We start from the raw sequence: 17,020 nt of genomic DNA, 5'->3' as shown, positions 1-17,020 counted from the left end.
GTTTCCATTAGTGAGCCGAATGGGGCATATCAGTGGCTCTGCTCAATAAAAAGATTTTAAAAAAAGAGAAGAAAGAAAGAAGGAGTCACAGTTTCGTTACTCTGCAGGAGTGCTGCCTTCTTGTAATGTGGCCACAAATGCATTGCAAAGGTTTAAATGTGCTATTTAATCCAAGCCGGTGAGCGCATTGTGCATCTCCGGGACTCCAATGGGTTAATCTGAAAAACTATGCGAGGCGATCCCTGCGTCTTTAAAGTTTATGCAGCAACAGAGGGATTGCAGCTATAATGCTATTGGGGCGGCAGATCAGTTACTTCTGACGCTCCAAAGCCTCGGGGAGTTGGCTCAAGATTGCCAGTCTTTGATAAGGTCCTCACACTGTAGCTGCAACTTCGTGATCTGGGGGGGGGGATCTTCCAAAAACGCTGTGTGAGGGGGGGAAAAACCGCGCATGAGAGAAAATAAATCGAGCAACCTTTTCAAACACGTTTCATCTCGCGTGTCTGCAGCATATCTGGGAATCTCCGCCGCTTGTTTCACCCCCTTGCTTTCTTTTTCTTTTTTTTTTTTTCACCGGGAGGAATTGTTTTTTATGCAGCTGCCGGGACCCGGCAGTCGGTTGCTGACTTTGAAGTGCGCCGCTCCAGCCTCTCGGTTCAGTTGGTGTTGGAGTCGCCTACAGGAGAGGAGAGACCTACCGAGCGGCATGGCAGCCTGAAACCAGAGGGAGGAGAAAAGGAGGAGGGAGAAAAGCCAGATTTTTCCTCTCGAGTGCATTTTTCTCTCCGTAAACCGACTCGAACCTGAACGGACTGTATGTGGACGCGCCGCGGTGTGGATTATACGAGCTTTTTGTGGATAAAAGAAGAGAAATAAACCGGAGTTTAATTTGAGGGAGAGAACTCGTGGATCGATGGTAAGTTGGTGTGTGCCTCCTCAAACTGGCCCCCATTGGAGTTCTCTTTGATGTGCTGTTGACTCGCCTTTGAAGTAATGTGCTGGGGAAAACGAGTCGCTTTTCCTGCGTTTTAAAGCCGAAAAGCGCACAGAATCGCTCCTTTGGCTTTCACTTTATTTTCGACAATATATATATATATATTTTTTTCATTTCATGAGAAGTACTGTTTTCTATAAAGTGATAGTTTCTTTTTGTGGAAGTCCTCCCCCACAACATCTGAGACTTTGCTGTACTTGAGCCTGGATGTTTGAACAGAGGTTGTTTGCTCGGCTTTTGAATGTGGAAAAAACTGAAGATACTGCGTTACCGTGGATGTAATTTACTCTACCATCAGGTTGGTGGTTTTAGACGGTCTGTGGCGTGTTGAGGACTCGGTGATACAAAGTGACATCTGCAAGGTGTTACTGGTACATTGTAACGCAGATGCTTTGGGGGCGCGCGGCGCAGATAAGCCGTGACAAAGTGCTTACAGTGAGACGACAGGCTGTTTGAAACATTTCGATCCAGGAGTAGCACACCAAGCAGCGGCAGCAGCGAGCGGGCACTTCACTCCAATAACTATTTCGGTCACGTTTTCCATCTCTTGGAGTTTGTCCCACATCGGTGTCCTACAGGTATTCGAGGGGGAGGCTCAATTTAGCCTGATTTTGGTCGCTTTTTTTTTTTTTGCGATGAGATGTGGAGGAAACGACTGGCCAGGAATAGGGAAGAAGTGTCCGGGATGGCAGAGGGACATGTGCTCGGGCTGTGCAGCAGACAGTCGGGCTCTCAACCCCCGAATCCAGGCGTGATGCATCCGGAAGCGTTCCGTGCGTGTCCGTGCGTGATGTCCCCGCGCCTTTGATTAGAAAATGACTAATGAGGAGTCTTTAGTTATCATCTCCGCTTGACTTGAGTTAATTACTACTTGTGGTGTCCTTATCTTAAAGGACGGCGGTGTCGATTCAGGTGAGGCGCCACTGAAGTGGATTATTAGTTCCGATTTTTTTTTATTAATTTACGTCCTGCTCGTTAGAAATCAGAGTCCACGTTAAGAATGAATGTTTATGTAATGCAGCTGCAGCGTTTTCTCTAGTTTCTTTTCGTGGCTTTTTCTACGAACTGGTCTGTTTCTGTAAAAGTCGTAGAGGTCTGAAAAGACTCTTGCTGCGCCTCTGCCCCTTTGAAGTTGGGGCGGATCTGGTTTTGATTAGATCAATACTTTGTGTTTCAGAGAGAAGACGGGCAGCTAGAGAGAAGCTCCCCCGCTGACATAAGAGAGTGAGGAGATTACAGTAGAAGCTCGGAGGAGGCGGACAGCACACGGGCTCTCTCCTGCTGCCTTCAGAGCCATGAGCCGGGCGCTTATGGACCAGATCGCCAGTAGTTTCCGCGAAGATGCTCCTCGACCCCCGGTGCCTGGGGAGGAGGGCGAGGCGCCCTGCTGCCCCGGCAAACTCGCGATGATGAAGCCCCTGGAGCCCCTCAAATCCGTCCTGCTCGGCTCGCCGGGCTCATCGGCCAGGAGGAACGAGGATGGCCTGGGGGAGCCGGAGGGGAGCGCGTCCCCGGATTCCCCGCTGTCCCGGTGGACCAAGTCTTTACACTCTCTCCTCGGGGACCAGGACGGTGCTCTTCTTTTCAGGACATTCCTGGAGCGGGAGAAATGTGTCGACACTTTAGACTTTTGGTTCGCCTGCAACGGATTCAGACAAATGGACCTCAAGGATACCAAAACGCAGAGAGTTGCCAAAGCAATTTACAAGCGCTACATAGAAAACAACAGCATCGTCGCCAAACAGCTGAAGCCCGCCACTAAAACATTCATCCGGGATAATATCAAGAGGCAGCACATCGACTCTGCCATGTTCGACCAGGCGCAGACTGAGATCCAGACCAACATGGAGGAGAGCGCCTACCAGATGTTCCTGACCTCCGACATTTACCTCGAGTACGTGAGGACCGGGGGAGAAAACCCGAGTCACGTCAACTCCAACGGGCTGGCCGACTTGCAAGTTGTTTGTGGATACCTGCCCACGCTTAATGAAGAGGAGGAGTGGAGCTGTGATTTCAAAGCCAAAGCACTGGTTGGACTGTCGGCCAAGGGACAGAGGGCCCCGGTGTCCTTGAGGGCGGTGGAGGTGATGGAGAGAGGATACAGGTATGTCTGCAACACCTTTTTTATTCTCTTAACTCTGACTGCTCTGATGTGAAATAAACACTGATTCTTGCTTGGGTATAAAACTCTACTACTCTCAAGGTATCTGTTACCCTTCATCTCATGCGCAAAAAACTGCAACACATGTTTTTCTCACCGCCCATCCAGAGTTTGCAGAAAACTCTGTGCCTCTCTCTCTCTGGCTCCTCTCCTCTCTCTCTCTCTGTCTCCAGCAGCAGTCCTCTGCTGGCGCTCGCCTGGATTTCCGGGGCTTTGAAATAGTTCCGCAGAATGAGGGATCGTCTTCCACAGGAAAAGTTCACAGAGCACGGCTGGCTTTGGCCCCAGCCAGCAAATAATAGATGATGACATTGCTATGCTATGCCTCCTCCTGTACCGCACTGTCCTCAAGCATTCAGCAGAGATATAAATCTTCAGTAAATCTATAGATGGCACTTTGAAGTACATGTTCTGTAGTTCGTCTCTTTGGAGTCTTCTTATGGCCTTGTCTTCTTTCTAATTTTAAAGGCATGCAGTTTAAGTTCAGCATGGAGTCATTATTTAAACAAATGTAAATTCAAAAGTGTATAATTCTGCAAAGTATTTGAGCATATATGTATATATATTTAAAAAAAAAAACAGTTGTTTTAGTTAGGCTGTCAACTGTGGGATATCATCTGACAGTCCTGTTGCAAACTTACACCAACAGGCTGAGCAAACTGACAGCTCCCTGCTCTGGACAAGAGAGATTGACAGCTTGTGTGTGTTGGCAGGAACAGTGGGAGTTTTCTTTTAATGTGATACTTCTCGGCCAAACTGGTAGACGAGCCCCTCTATTCACGTGGACCCCCGGTTCCTCTCCCCTCCCTCCTCCCATTGTCACCCCACAGATTCAAAACATGTGGAAACCATTTCTTCCTTTTTCTCTCCTTTCCTCTCCTCACCTCTTCTCGTCTGACTCAGGTTCTCTTTAAAAGGAAGAAAACAGATCCTGAATGGCAGCAGCTACAGTACAGATTCAACACCCCCACCCTCCACCCCCCACCCGAACCCGCTCACTCACTCTCTTCTTCCCTCTTTTCTTGTTTGCGTCAATTCTCCTCTGATTCCTTTGCTGCTTTCCCCCCGCCTTCTCCACTTTTATCTTTCTTCCTTTTGAAAACTCAGGGATGGGGACTACGAGGCATGCTTTTGGAGCGAAAGTGAGGGGAAAGAGAGCGGAAAGGAAGGACAGAGGCAGAGAGGAGGGTGGCGGGAAGGAGGGGGGGGGGGGTGTGCAACTCATGAAAGAAAGAGAGGGAGGAGAAAGGATAAATGAGGGGGTGAAAGAGAGGCAGGGAGGCAAGAATGCAAGGCCAGCTGTGTTAAATACCTGACTCTTTGCAAGCCCCTATGAAGGTCAGCCTGGAGCTGGGGCCTACAGCTTTAGTCATGCTGGGTCTCTCCCTCCTTCTGAAGACCCCCTTTTCCCTCTTTCCCCCCTTTCTTTCCTTCTCTGACACACACTCATGCTTCCACTCCATACTTTTTTTTTATTCTTTCTCATTTGGTCGCCCCTCCTTTTTCTCCTTGTCTTGTACCATGACGAGAATGCATACAAAACAGGCGATATACGCCGAGGAAAGACTGAGCATCCATGAGAGAGCAGGAAAGAGAAATGGTGTGTCATTCACGAAGGTGAGCGGAGAAAGTGCAGTTTTCCCCGAGCAGATGAAGGTTGCCAGGGCCCAGATGGGCCTTTCACATTCGCTCATCACAGCAGTTATTAGTCACAGACAAATTTCTACTCACACATGTGCGCCCGCTCAGTTAATGGCTGAAGATACAACCTGTTTGCGTCTCTCAGGAATCCACTTCAACTCACTTCTCGGGCCGCAGAAATAAGTTGTCAAGCACCTGTCGGACGCTCCCGCAGAGTTGTGTTAATATTAATTTGATCTCTGTTGTTGTAACCTCCCCAGATCGTACAAGAGGGCAGATTCACTCAACCCCTGCCATGTGGGATCTTTTGCCCCTGTCAGCAGCACCAATGACAGCGAGGTTTCCAGTGACGCCTTGACCGACGATGCCATGTCGGTGACTGACAGCAGTGTGTAAGTGAATATTATCCAAACATGCCTGTGTTTATGCGAGGATGCAAACTGAGTTTGAAATGAGTTAGTATTGAGACCTATAGGAGATAAGTTGACGTGTTCTTGGTGCTGGCTGTTGAGAGTTCGAGGTTGGGTGTGAGATGCAGATCAGTCAGAATGTGGAGTGTGTCAATGCCAGTTTTTTTTTTTTTTTTTCTTACTTGAAGCTGAACAGACAAGAAAACTTAAGGTCAGTTGTTATTTTCAAGGAAATGAAAAATGAGGGTGAGATAACTTTTGGATTATTTCCCCATCAATTTATGACCAAGGTTGACTTTGCAAAAGAGAACAAACCTTCGCAGTAACACTTGAAATGAGTTATGTCGTGACATGTTTTGCTCCCTGCACATTTATTGGCTGCATAGAGGGCCAGTTAGGAAATTGAACACGCAATGCCACGGTCCACATGTGGTCTGTGCTTATCAGTGTACGTGCTTCGAGCCGCGTCCTTCTAAAGGATTACTCGGCATAATCACATGTCTCTCAAGTGACAAGGTACCATGAAGTCATAGCATGGTGCACAGATCAAGGCCGCAGCGGCGCTCAGGTCAGCTGGTTTTGGACGGAAAGCAAGAGAAAAAAAAAAGAGAAGTTTTTCATCTCTCTCGGGAGGCGCCGCAGCCCCCATGGATGATGTCAGTGAAACGGCGAGGTTAGCTGTAGCTTATACTTAAAGACTGACACACTGACGTTCAGAGCAAGCGGTGGGTTGGGCGGCACATAAATACGGCAGCTATAAAGCCGTTTTTACAATAGGGAGTCCTCTGCTCTGGCATATCTGGAGACAGGCTGGCTTCAAAGAGACCGAGGCTTATACAGTCCAATGCTGCTGTACTTTGCCCCGTGCAGCGACAAAGCCCGGGCCGCAGGGACACAACCTCCCCACCTCATTTCCAGCCCGCTTTGGCCTTGATCACAATATCTGCCTCTCTTTAGGTCAGTTAAAAAGAGCCATAAACATTTGAATCTAATTTACAGATAAAGGGTTGGAGGGGGGGTGAGAAAAGGGGAAAAAAAAGCAACGGGGGAGGAGGCAGTTGGGTGGGAAGAGAAAAGAGAGTTGGTGGAGGGGGGATTTTTGCTTATATCTTATTTATGGATTTGCTTGGACGCTGGGGAATGCAGCTGCGCAGACTTCAAACATTACCTTATCTTACAAACCAGCCTTTTGATGTGCGGAGATCAGAGGCTGGCTGCGGCAGCGCTTGCCAAATGAAGATTGGGAGGGGAGGACGGGGGGGGAGGAGGAGACGGGAGGGGGGGGGGGGGGGGGGTTAGCTCATGCGCATGACTGTGGCATTTCAAAGCAAAAGTGGAAAAGTGCTCCTCAGTTAGGCTAGGTCACCAGGAAACTGCTGTTTAGCATGGAAGGAAAGACACTGTTTTACACTGTCAAGTGCTGCGGTTTGAAGATTGAGCTTTGCTGTTTGTTGTTTGATTTCATTTTTCAGCCAGTCAGCCGTTCAGCCCCTCACATAGATTTAACCAGGTTAGCGGCACCCATGGGTCCTGTCCTGCAGTAACTCTTTGAAAAAGTATAATGAGAAGCTAATGCTAAGAAGAGTCCTCAGCTTATGGTAAAAGTCAGTAGGGGAATGCAAATGCTGATACCACTTCTGGGCAGGACAGCAGGTTTCTTTGAGTGTGTGTTGCTAAAAGTGAATGGACAGCAGGGGCACCCTGTGCTGCAGCCAGAGCTGCAAATGAACGTTCATTTCTAGGGCAAATAAAGCCTCTCATCATTTCACTCACAACCATGTAACCCGATATGCTCCGGCACACATACAGTACCAGAAATGCTGGCATGATGAACCTCTTTTTTTTTTTTTTCTTTTTTTTTTTTGTTCTCAGACTAAGCCGAAGAGATGAAACGCAAAATGGATTGCAGGATTAATAAATTAAATTTATTCTTGCCTGAGCCATGTTTGATCTACCCAGTTGGCTAACAAGCTTCTTCCTGAATGGCTGTTTGGTCCTTAATGATGTATCTGATTGGGTAATTGACCTTTGTGCACTTTTCTATGCAACCCCCAGAGATGGCGTCCCTCCATATAAACTGGGCTCCAAGAAACAGCTACAGAGAGAGATGCAACGTAACATGAGATTGAACAGCCAAGTCTCTCTGCCTGCGTTCCCTGTAAGTACACAAACACACACACACACACGCGCGCGCACGCGTTACCACACAAGACACATGCTCAGAAGTCTTTCTGAGCCTGGGTCCCACAGTGTAATTTCCATACCACCCTCTGTTCCGGGTCTCTTTTGGTTCTATGAATAGTTACCGCGCAAACTGTATTTGGCATTCTCGATTCAACAACACCAGCAAAGATCTGAGAGGAACGTCAAAGAGCCAGCTTCCCACACACACACACACTCACACACACACACTCACACACACAAGCAGACATACAAACACTAGCCCCCTCCCTGTACCTTTGGTGTCACCTACACCCCCATTAGGGTTCCTTGAAGTCTGCGGGAGACGGGGAGGTCTCTAAGCTGTTTATCGCCGCAGCGCTCCGAACACACCGGGGCTTTTTCTTCCCTGCCGATGCTGTAAATATGGAGAATAGGGAGAGATGAGGAAGATCTCTGCCGCTTTATCCCGAGGGCTCTGAAATCAGCCTGGTTCCTCAACAAAAACACAAAGATACTCAGACACATTCACACGCACACGCACGCACACGCAGCGCTTTGATCCACGGATGAATGGAGCAAACACACGGGGAAGTGACAACTTCCAACAGAGCTGGCCCCCTTTTTTTTTTTTTCCACAGCACTGCCACCCCCCCTGCATACACACACACACACACACAGACGCATACATTCTGAGCCAGCCCCCACCCCTAAAAGTGAAGGATCTAAGGGAAGAGTTTGAGCGTGTCATGTGAGCTCTCAGCGGGTCAGAGGGGAGTTGGTAGCTTAAGGCTCAAGAGAAGCTAACTTCAGGTTAACAGGAGCGGGAAAATGAGTCAGAAAGGGGACAGCTAGTAGAAGCAGTGGTAACAAGACACAGTCTGCTAAAATAAACTTGATGTGACCCTCAAGTTTTTTGTTTTTTTTTAAGATTATGCAGAAGCCATTACTTGCATTAAGAAAAGAACGGCAGATTGGATCTTGCCACTTCTCTCTCGGTATCTGCCTTTTGCTTTATTCTTGCTTTTATTCTTGTTTTTGTTTCCTGTCTGATTTTTGGCGATGGCTGCCATTCCCATGGTGCACCAGCCCCAGGCACCATCAGACAGCCCCTCTTTTTCTCACTTTTTTCTCCCCTTTATCCCCACTACAAAGGGATATGAGAAATGAAAAAAGAAGGAAAAAAAATCAAGAAAGCCCCAGTGCAAAAATGCAAATAATTTAAGATGTGTGCGTGTGTGTGTGTGTGTGTGTGTGTGTATGCACACTCACACTTTCATACTGTCACTATACAATACCTTAAAGGTGCCCAGTGTGTGACAAGGAAAGGGGGGTGTATAAATTACCTCAACCTTTCTGATCTCCGATCCCTTTTTTGGCACCTTTATCTTTTTCTTTCAGTCCTTCCTTCTCTTCATTTTCTCCTGTGAGCACACATCTCTGCATCTCAACTTCTCCCCCCTTTTTTTTTTTTTTATCACTCATCCTTCCTCCCTGGAGTTCTCTTCCACCCCCTGTTGATGTGTGGCTTTTATTCCTAGATGTAAAGCCACTGCTTCCCATCAATCTATCCCTCCATCCCTCCCTCCACCACTCCATTCTCCCCCCACTGAGTGTTTGATATTTGACGAGGAAGCCTTTGAAGTGAGCTGACTTTAAAGAGGCCTGCTGATGGTGACAGTGGGAACCAGCCGAGGCCGAGCCCAGCATGACCATACACCAGTCCTGCCACCTCTTTAAAACATCCCTGTAGCCCTAGGTGCCAGGAGAGTGTCCTAATCAGTACCGCCACTGGTAGAAAACGGTGTAAACGTAAGCAGATGAGGTGCGGGGGGGAGGGGAGGTCCATATCCGCAACAGTTGGAAAGTACAGTACCTTGGTTGCAGTGGTGACAAAAAAAAAAACCCATTAATGTATGCCCCTTTTCCCCAAAGCGCACTCGTCGGCCTCCGAAAGAGATGGTCCCGATGGAGCCAGCACAGTTTGCAGCCCAGCTTATTTCCCGTCTGGAGAGCCTGAAGAGGGACCAGGACACCATCAGTTCTCTGGAAGAGAGGCTGCAGCAGATCCAGGAGGTTTGTTGATTTTTTTTCTCCCTCCAAAATGCATTGAAAACTGGTTGTAGTGTTGGTCCAGGTTGTATTTTTCTGTGACTTTAGAGTCTAAAGTGTAAGATGGAAATAATATAACCCTTCACCTATAGTTTGGGTCAATTTCAGCCCCCAGCAACACTGAATTTGATGAAAAAGGAACAGAAAATGGATACATAGAAAATAAAACACTGAATTTTCACTGAAGGTTCTAGGATTCACTGCATTATGGGATGATCTGGGTTAACAAGAGCTTCACAGAATGTATCCTTTGCTGCTCAGAAAAATAAAAACGCATTTGTCAGATGCATTTAAAGGAGCTTCAGATGTAATTGGGACTAGTTGCACAGCTGTCCCCAGATGCAGCTAGAACTGCAGCCCACTGAAAGTGACTCATCAGGAAACTGTTGTTTTGTATCCGTTGTTTTTCCCAGGAGGAGGAAAGAGATGACACAGAAATCCTGGGAAGCACTTCTCAGCTTTCCCCCCATCCCTTGACTCTCCTCCCCGGCTCCTCTGACGAGGACCCCCAGGCCATCCTGGATGAACACCTTTCCCGGGTCCTCAAGACCCCCGGCTGTCAGTCCCCTGCCGTGATCCGGCATTCCCCTCGCTCCAGCTCCCCGGAGCATCGGCCCTACACAAATGCAAGCTTCGGCATCAAGACTCTGTTGAGGACCGGACCCTCCGCCGCCTCCGCGCCTGGTTCTGACCCGGCAGCGTTCAGCGTGGCCCTGGGCCCCAACAGGACCCTCGTGAGCAGGCAGAGCACCAAACACATCCACCACCACTACATCCACCATCACGCCAGTCCCAAGTCAAAGGAGCAGATTGAAAGGGAGGCGGCCCTCCGGGTGCACGGCGTGTGCTCCGGCAGCGGCGAGTGTCCGCCCTGCCAGCCTTACCAGCGCAGCCGCAGCCTGGGCAGAGAGATGTGTGGCGCCGTCTCCACCGACAGCAGCATGGGGTCAGTAACTCACACCGGCCCAGACTCAAGTCTCCGTTTCCCTGTTCTTCCTGTTTGACAGATAAAAAAAAATAATCTGTCTTTGTTCTCCTCACAGACGCTCCAACTCGTTGTCGAGGCGCGCATGTCGCTCAGGAGCTGAGGATGGGGTCGCAGAGGACTGTGGACCCCTCCAGCTGCCCAGCGACACCACAGATCCCACCCAGAACGTGCTGCAGTGGATCCTGGAGAGCAAGCGACAGGGCAGGCACAAGTCTCACAGGTCAGCAGGAGTTTGAAGGTATATTGTAGTCATATTCATGTTTAATTGTGTTATTTAAACTAAGTTTTTTGTTGTCCTGCAGTACCCAGAGCACCAAAAAGTCTTTTGGAGGCACCTCAACGCAGACGCACACATGGGGCGGCGGTGGAAGCTGTGGGCACCTGCGGAGCCATCAGCCAGCTCAGCCATTTATCCAAGACCCTGCGATGCCGCCCCTGCCCCCTCCCAACACGCTGGCCCAGCTGGAGGAGGCCTGCCGCAGACTTGAGGAGGTTTCTACCAAGACCATCAAACAGAGGTAAACAGAGTTGAACATGAACTGCGCCCAATTCCATTTTCATGCTTGATCAAAGAAATCCAAGTTTTTTAATAATAATTATGTTCATCTCAATTCACAGGCATTCAGTGAACAGCCTTCAGCGAGAGAAGACCCACCTAGTGCCTGTCCAGGGTGAGGGCTCCGTCCCTCTTTCTCTTGTCCCTCCCAGTCCTGCTGGCCTCCTCATCACCAGCCCCGCTCTCCAATCAGAAGAGTACGATGCCTCTAGCGTCCCGCCCTCCCCCTCCTCTCCTTTCCGCTCTTCTTCCTCCTCTTCTCAGCTGTAGCCTCCAACCTCCAGTGTACTTGGACCCTTTTTAACTCTTCCTACCTGTCGCCTGCACATGTATACACATAGACAACAGCAGCTGTGTGGAAAAAAAAAAAAAAAAAAAAAGCTACACATCAAATGCATGCTGCACCCACACATAAACTCACTGGAAAAAGAGAAGGTGGCCCTTTTTTTGTAAGGCTTATTTTGAGCTCCTTTCACACACACACCGGCCTGGCACTGCCTCTGTGTTTGCATGAATCGTGTGTGTGTTGGGAGTGTATAGTCACCGCACCACCTGACTGAGACATCCCTTTCATATATATGTATCACTTTTATTGGCTGTCCTTCAGTGAGCTGGCAGTCGGCTGGGGCGAGGAGAGCTTAGCAAAGAGAGAGCTCCTCTGAAGTGGGCCTACAAAGCCTTGGACATAGCTGAAGGGGAATTGATAACACCGCGGCCCTTCTCCATGCACACAGAAGCACACACTCACTGATGGTGCCGGGTCCCTCGCAGGGTGCTGCTACTGTATTTCTAGTATAGTTACTGTCATCCGAACTGGAACCAGCAGTTTAGCAGTTAGCATCCTTCAGAAGCTTGGGTCTGTGTCTGCTATAAGGATATCCACTTCCTCTCTCACACAACCTCTCTCTCCGTCTGTGTCTCCGCAGGTCTAAGAAGGTTTTAACCAGCCACGCTTTGTGCAGCGGGGAGACTGTGGTGACTTATTTCTTCTGTGGCGAGGAGATTCCTTACCGGAGGATGATGAAGAGTCACAGTCTCACCTTGGGCCACTTTAAGGAGCAACTCCGCAAGAAAGGCAACTACAGGTGTGTGGCACGATGAGAAGTTGACAGATTTAACCACCTGACCTGACACCTGAAGTCGCCACCTGGGAAAAGAGACATTGAAACATGAATGCAATAAAACAGAAGTAAAGTTAAATTAAAGGGAATGGTTTATCTCAAGCGTTGGAGGTCTGATAGCAGTTTTCGATTCAGTTCCTGTGTATTTATAGTGTAAAGTAGTGTCAGACGTCATGGGAGGCTCAGTATTGCTCTGTGATAAGTTAATGAGGAAGATTAGTGTGAATCATATCACATGATGAAGTGAGTCTGAATGAAGGGAAACACACAAACCGCCACTGGGAGAAAAGACAAAGTAGATAACTGAATTACTCAAGGCTTTATGTTTTAAATGTGTTCAGCAACTGTGACCATACAGATCTGAGAGGTGTGTGCGTGTGTGCGTGCGGGCGGGCGTGTGTGTGTGTGTGTGTGTGTTTTCAGGGTGCACTGAAAAGGAAAGGACAGGAGGGAGGGAGGGAGGGAGGGTGGGTGGTGGGAGAGTTTGAACTGCAGCGATTTGGGTCCCATCTGGTATTGATTTCCATGCTAAGGCACACTTAATACACATGGCTTTGAAGCCCCAGCCTCTTTCATTTCAACCAACAAAGACTCACACAAATGGCCAGCGTGCAAATTCTTCACTGATGCTATCAGGGCCTCTTTTTCTCTTTTTTTTTTTTACTTCTCTTTTTTCTTCTTCTCCTTCTTCTTCTTCTCCTTCTCTCGTGTGTGTTTGTGGCGTGCACGTACACGTAAGGGCGCACACACCAACGTGCTTGTGCTGAATGTGCACAATGTTTACACATGCTGTAATCATTTTATGGATATTTTTGAAAGGCAGATTGTTAAATGCCAGATCCGCCTGTTTGCCCTGACTGAGGCCGCGTGTTTGCGGAGCAAGATTTTTCTTTGATTGCTTCTTTCCAGTGGGCATTAAAGGGAAAGATCAGACATTTCTTGTTTAGACTGCCACTGGTCTCCAGGAATAAGCCCAGCTTTGACTGTTGTGTTAATAATTACAGGTGAACTGGCAGAGGAGAGAAAAGACAAGAAGTTTGAGAGAAACTTCTCCCTGTCCAGATGTGAACTGAAAGAAAAAAAAATCACTTAGCCGAGGTTTCTTCACATCTTTCCATTTACCTCCTTATCACCCTTTTCCACTCCTCCTCCTCCTCCTCCCTGGCTCGCTGTCCCAGTTCCTGTGTCATACCATCCACATTTTTTGGAGCGAGCGAGCCGTACGGTGCTTTAATAGCAGCCAGAGAATGTGTGGAGTTGGGTCATTTCAACATGGCAGCGGTTCAACAAAGAACAGTACTGCTCGGCCCTGCCAGACGATATTGGTGCCAGATGTCAGTGCAAACGGAGAGAGAGAGAGAGAGAGAGAGAGAGAGAGAGGGAGAAGGGGAGAAAGGGTGGAGTGGGGGGATTTAGCCACATAAAACATGTTCCAGTGGAAATTCAGGCTCTGTCTGTCTGTCTCTCTTGGCAAAAAAAAAAAAAAGTTCATGGCTCTTTGAAGATTTTTTTTTTTTTTTTTTTTTTAAAGCTAGGAAAGCTTGACTTTTTTTTTTCTTCTTCAGATTGAGAATTAGGAAACAGTCATCAGGCGTGTCTTGCGCTCTTTCATTTCGTCTTATTTACTCACTTTATTTTCCTCGCAGAGGCCTCACGTTTTCCTCTTTAGTTGAAGTCTTCCTGCATTTTTTTTTTTTATTAGTGACCACCCTCACTCCCAGCACCTCGCCAAGGATGTTTTAAAGCCTGTAGCTCTTATTTTATAAGCCTCATGTTGTCAGGCGCTCGTCTTTAAAAAAAAAAAAAATTACGCACAAACATACCGACGTTCCAGTCGCCCCACACACGGAGCAAATCGTGGCATTTTTCCATTACATAGTTAATGAGTGGATTGTGAGCCCCTGCTAACCAGCCCACCCCTGCTGGTTTCCCTTCCTCTAAAATGAGGATGGCGGTGAGGAGGAGGAGGAGGGGGGGGTTGCATCATTATGGCTGAGTGAAGTCATGGCTGATGAGAAGCCCCTCCTTACATTTTTCTTTTCTTCTTCGAAAAACACACAACAAAAAAAGAAAAAGTTGTCCATCAGCCGCCCGTCCTATAGCTCCCAGCGAGAGCTCACGCCATCGACGGGGGCAAGGAAGGACACGGTGCGCGGCTCACTCTTTCTCCTCCTCCTTCCTTTCTTCTTTTCTTTGTCCCTGTAATAATGAAGCCAGGATGAGGAGCGAGCGAAAGAAAGCCTGTGCATGTGTGTCTTCCAGCGGGGGTGTGTGTGTATGTGTGTGTGTGTGTGTGGAGGAGTCGGGGGGTAATGACACAGGCAGACTCACAGGCACCCGAAATTTTAGCCTTTGTCAAAGGACCCCTTCATTTGCACACGGGTCTAATTGGCCCCTGTTAGCCAGGGCAAAACTCACCACAACACAACAGGGAGAAAGGAAAGGGAGACGTGAAAAGAGAGAACAAGTGGAGGTGAAGGGAGGGGGGGGGGGGGTGGGGGGCAGCGGCGGAGAGAGGGGGCCTCTTTGTTTTAGAGCAGCAGGTTTCACCTCACCTCGGGCCGGAGGCGGCTTCGCTGCAGAGTGGCCGTTAGTGAAACGACCACCGAACACTTGACTTCAGCGTCTGCCCGTGTCCCGCGGTCAATAACGCCTCGTCTCTCCGCCGCAGGTACTACTTCAAGAAGGCCAGCGACGAGTTCGAGTGCGGCGCCGTGTTCGAGGAGGTGTCGGACGACGGCTCCCTGCTCCCCACCTACGAGGGCAAGATCCTGGGCAAGGTGGAGAGGATGGACTGAGCCGGCGTTCCGGAATGTTCTCCCGATGCCTCGCCACCCGTGGGATGTCCGGTTCACACACACACAATGCGACGACCACGCCGGCGACGTTGAAGACATGCCGAGGGTCGGGATGAAAAAGAGGAAGAGGGAACAAAAAGCAGGACGAGATGTCGACATTACTGGACTATGAAGTGAAGAAATTCTGGACTGTGTTGCTGGACTGAAACATTTCCAGAAGAGAAATCTCCTGAGACTCTTGGTGAAAGACCACTCGTCAGTGAAGCGGTTCCAGCAGGTTGAATCTGGACTGAGAGCCTGCCTGTGCTGCTAGCACATCAATAATATGTATATGCAGATATACATGTACATTGCATTGTATTGTGATGCTTGTATTGCTGTGTAAAGATTTTTCTCGCTATTTATTGGAAAAACGTCCCTCTCCCAAATCGTATTATTCCTCCATGGACAAGCTGCTTGGAGAAACTTCTCCAATATCCCACCTTGGTGATTTCTCCCTACTGAGCGTCGGTTCTCAAGCGAAGGAACTAGTTTTCATTCCTCTTCAGCCCGTCATGTAGAACTGTAAACTTCAGAAATACCTCTTCAAAAACCTCCACCGCTACTCCAGGAGATTTAGTGGGACATCTCTGATCTCCCGGCCGGAGAGCTTACTGCTGAAGCTGTTGAGAATGGCTCTCTATCACTTAAAAGTTTGATAACATATTTACTACTGCAGTGCTATTTGTGGACGTGTCCCCATCTGCTCCGAAGAGCTCTTGGTCTGCTTTGAGAATCGAACGAAAAATGCTATTAATGTTTAATTCCCGACTCTGGGACTCTGCCCGGCTAGCCTTGATCTGTCACGTCTTAGTGCCTTTTGTTTCCGTGGCGCGCGCATCGCACAAATAGCCTACATATTTACTAAAGAGGAAACTGCCCTGAAACAGGTCCTCCAAGTCCCCGAAATGTGTTTACACCTATGTTAATATTTACCAACAAAAAGCTCTATAGTGTGCTCCCCAATGTGCTTACCTGTGTGTGTGTGTGTGTGTGTGTGTGTGTGTGTGTGTGTGTGTGTGTGTGTGTGTGTGTGTGTGTGTGTGTGTGTGTGTGTGTGTGTGTGTGTGTGTGTGTGTGTGTGTGTGTGTGTGGTGTGTGTGTGTGTGTGTGTGTGTGTGTGTGTGTGTGTGTGTGTGTGTGTGTGTGTGTGTGTGTGAGAGAGAGAGAATAGTTTTACGGTGTGTTTGAAACCTGCACAAGGAGCTGCAGGTGATGATGATGATGATGATGGTGATAACACACTATGTTCATAGTGTTTGAATCGAGTACAGTAACTGTGCCTACATGGGTTCTAGCCATGTCCCACCCAGTTTTCAGGGTCTTATTAATCCCTTGGTTTTCACAAGGGGCCTTATGTTTAAAAGATATTTTTATGCCTTTTAGTATCCGTTTCATCATGTTTATGTTTTATGATATTTTTCATGGCTTCCTCGGCTCCACTTGTAAACTGTAAATTATGCGTTCTATAGAGCTCAGTCGAAAAGATGCCTCGGTACTTTAATTATTGTAATTATGAAGAGATGTAGCCTTTATTAAAATGTTCTATTTTTCAAATTAGCAAAATGCTTCCTATGGTTTTTGTGTGTGTGTGTGTTGTGATGGGGAGGGGGGCTCGTGGATTTTCCAGTTCTAATTGGTGTGTGTGTGTGAGAATGAAGAGCTCCAGCACACACTTCCTGCTGTGCAGAGTGCAAATCGTTGGATCCAGTGAGGAATTTCTTCCAGATTTGCATCCATTATCAGCTCTTAATGTACTCCCTGTTGGAAATTAAAACATGCAGCATTAATTTGGCCACTAGAGCCTGTGTGTGTTTTGGGCTCGGAAGGAGAACTAAGTGTGTGTTAATGAGACGTTTGGCAAATATATGTCACAAGTGCGTTTCACAAAGCTATTTACATGCTAAAGTGTTCGGCCTCCTGCGGCATTTTATGAACTGTGAGTGTAATGTGGTCTTTTAGCTCGCACCCAAGTAGGCTAAACGGATGATAACTCGCTGGGCCGCTCTGAAGACACGTCTGTGTGAAAGTAAGTTAACT

At 48.2% G+C, this 17,020-nt stretch overlaps 1 protein-coding gene across 2 annotated transcripts; it reads left to right on the top strand.

Annotated features, from left to right (window-relative positions):
• The first annotated feature begins 632 nt into the window (after nt 1–632).
• axin2 (axin 2 (conductin, axil)) lies at nt 633–16,466 on the top strand. 2 transcript variants are annotated; one of them, XM_030088801.1, is made up of 11 exons: nt 633–916; nt 2,172–3,098; nt 5,057–5,188; nt 7,262–7,364; nt 9,302–9,442; nt 9,892–10,424; nt 10,522–10,686; nt 10,769–10,984; nt 11,085–11,219; nt 11,949–12,107; nt 14,815–16,466. In XM_030088801.1, exons 2-11 carry the CDS (start codon nt 2,290–2,292, stop codon nt 14,939–14,941), a joined length of 2,520 nt encoding a protein of 839 aa, XP_029944661.1. In that variant the 5' UTR covers nt 633–916; nt 2,172–2,289; the 3' UTR covers nt 14,942–16,466. The 2 variants fall into 2 exon arrangements, with proteins under 2 accessions (XP_029944661.1, XP_029944663.1); XM_030088803.1 differs by lacking the exon at nt 14,815–16,466 and having other exon boundaries at nt 11,085–11,137; nt 11,949–12,101.
• The last annotated feature ends 554 nt before the right edge of the window (nt 16,467–17,020 follow it).

This window comes from Salarias fasciatus, chromosome 4 (genome assembly GCF_902148845.1).
Source record: "Salarias fasciatus chromosome 4, fSalaFa1.1, whole genome shotgun sequence".
Lineage (NCBI taxonomy): Eukaryota > Metazoa > Chordata > Actinopteri > Blenniiformes > Blenniidae > Salarias > Salarias fasciatus.
This window is presented reverse-complemented; position numbering and strand designations above follow the sequence as displayed.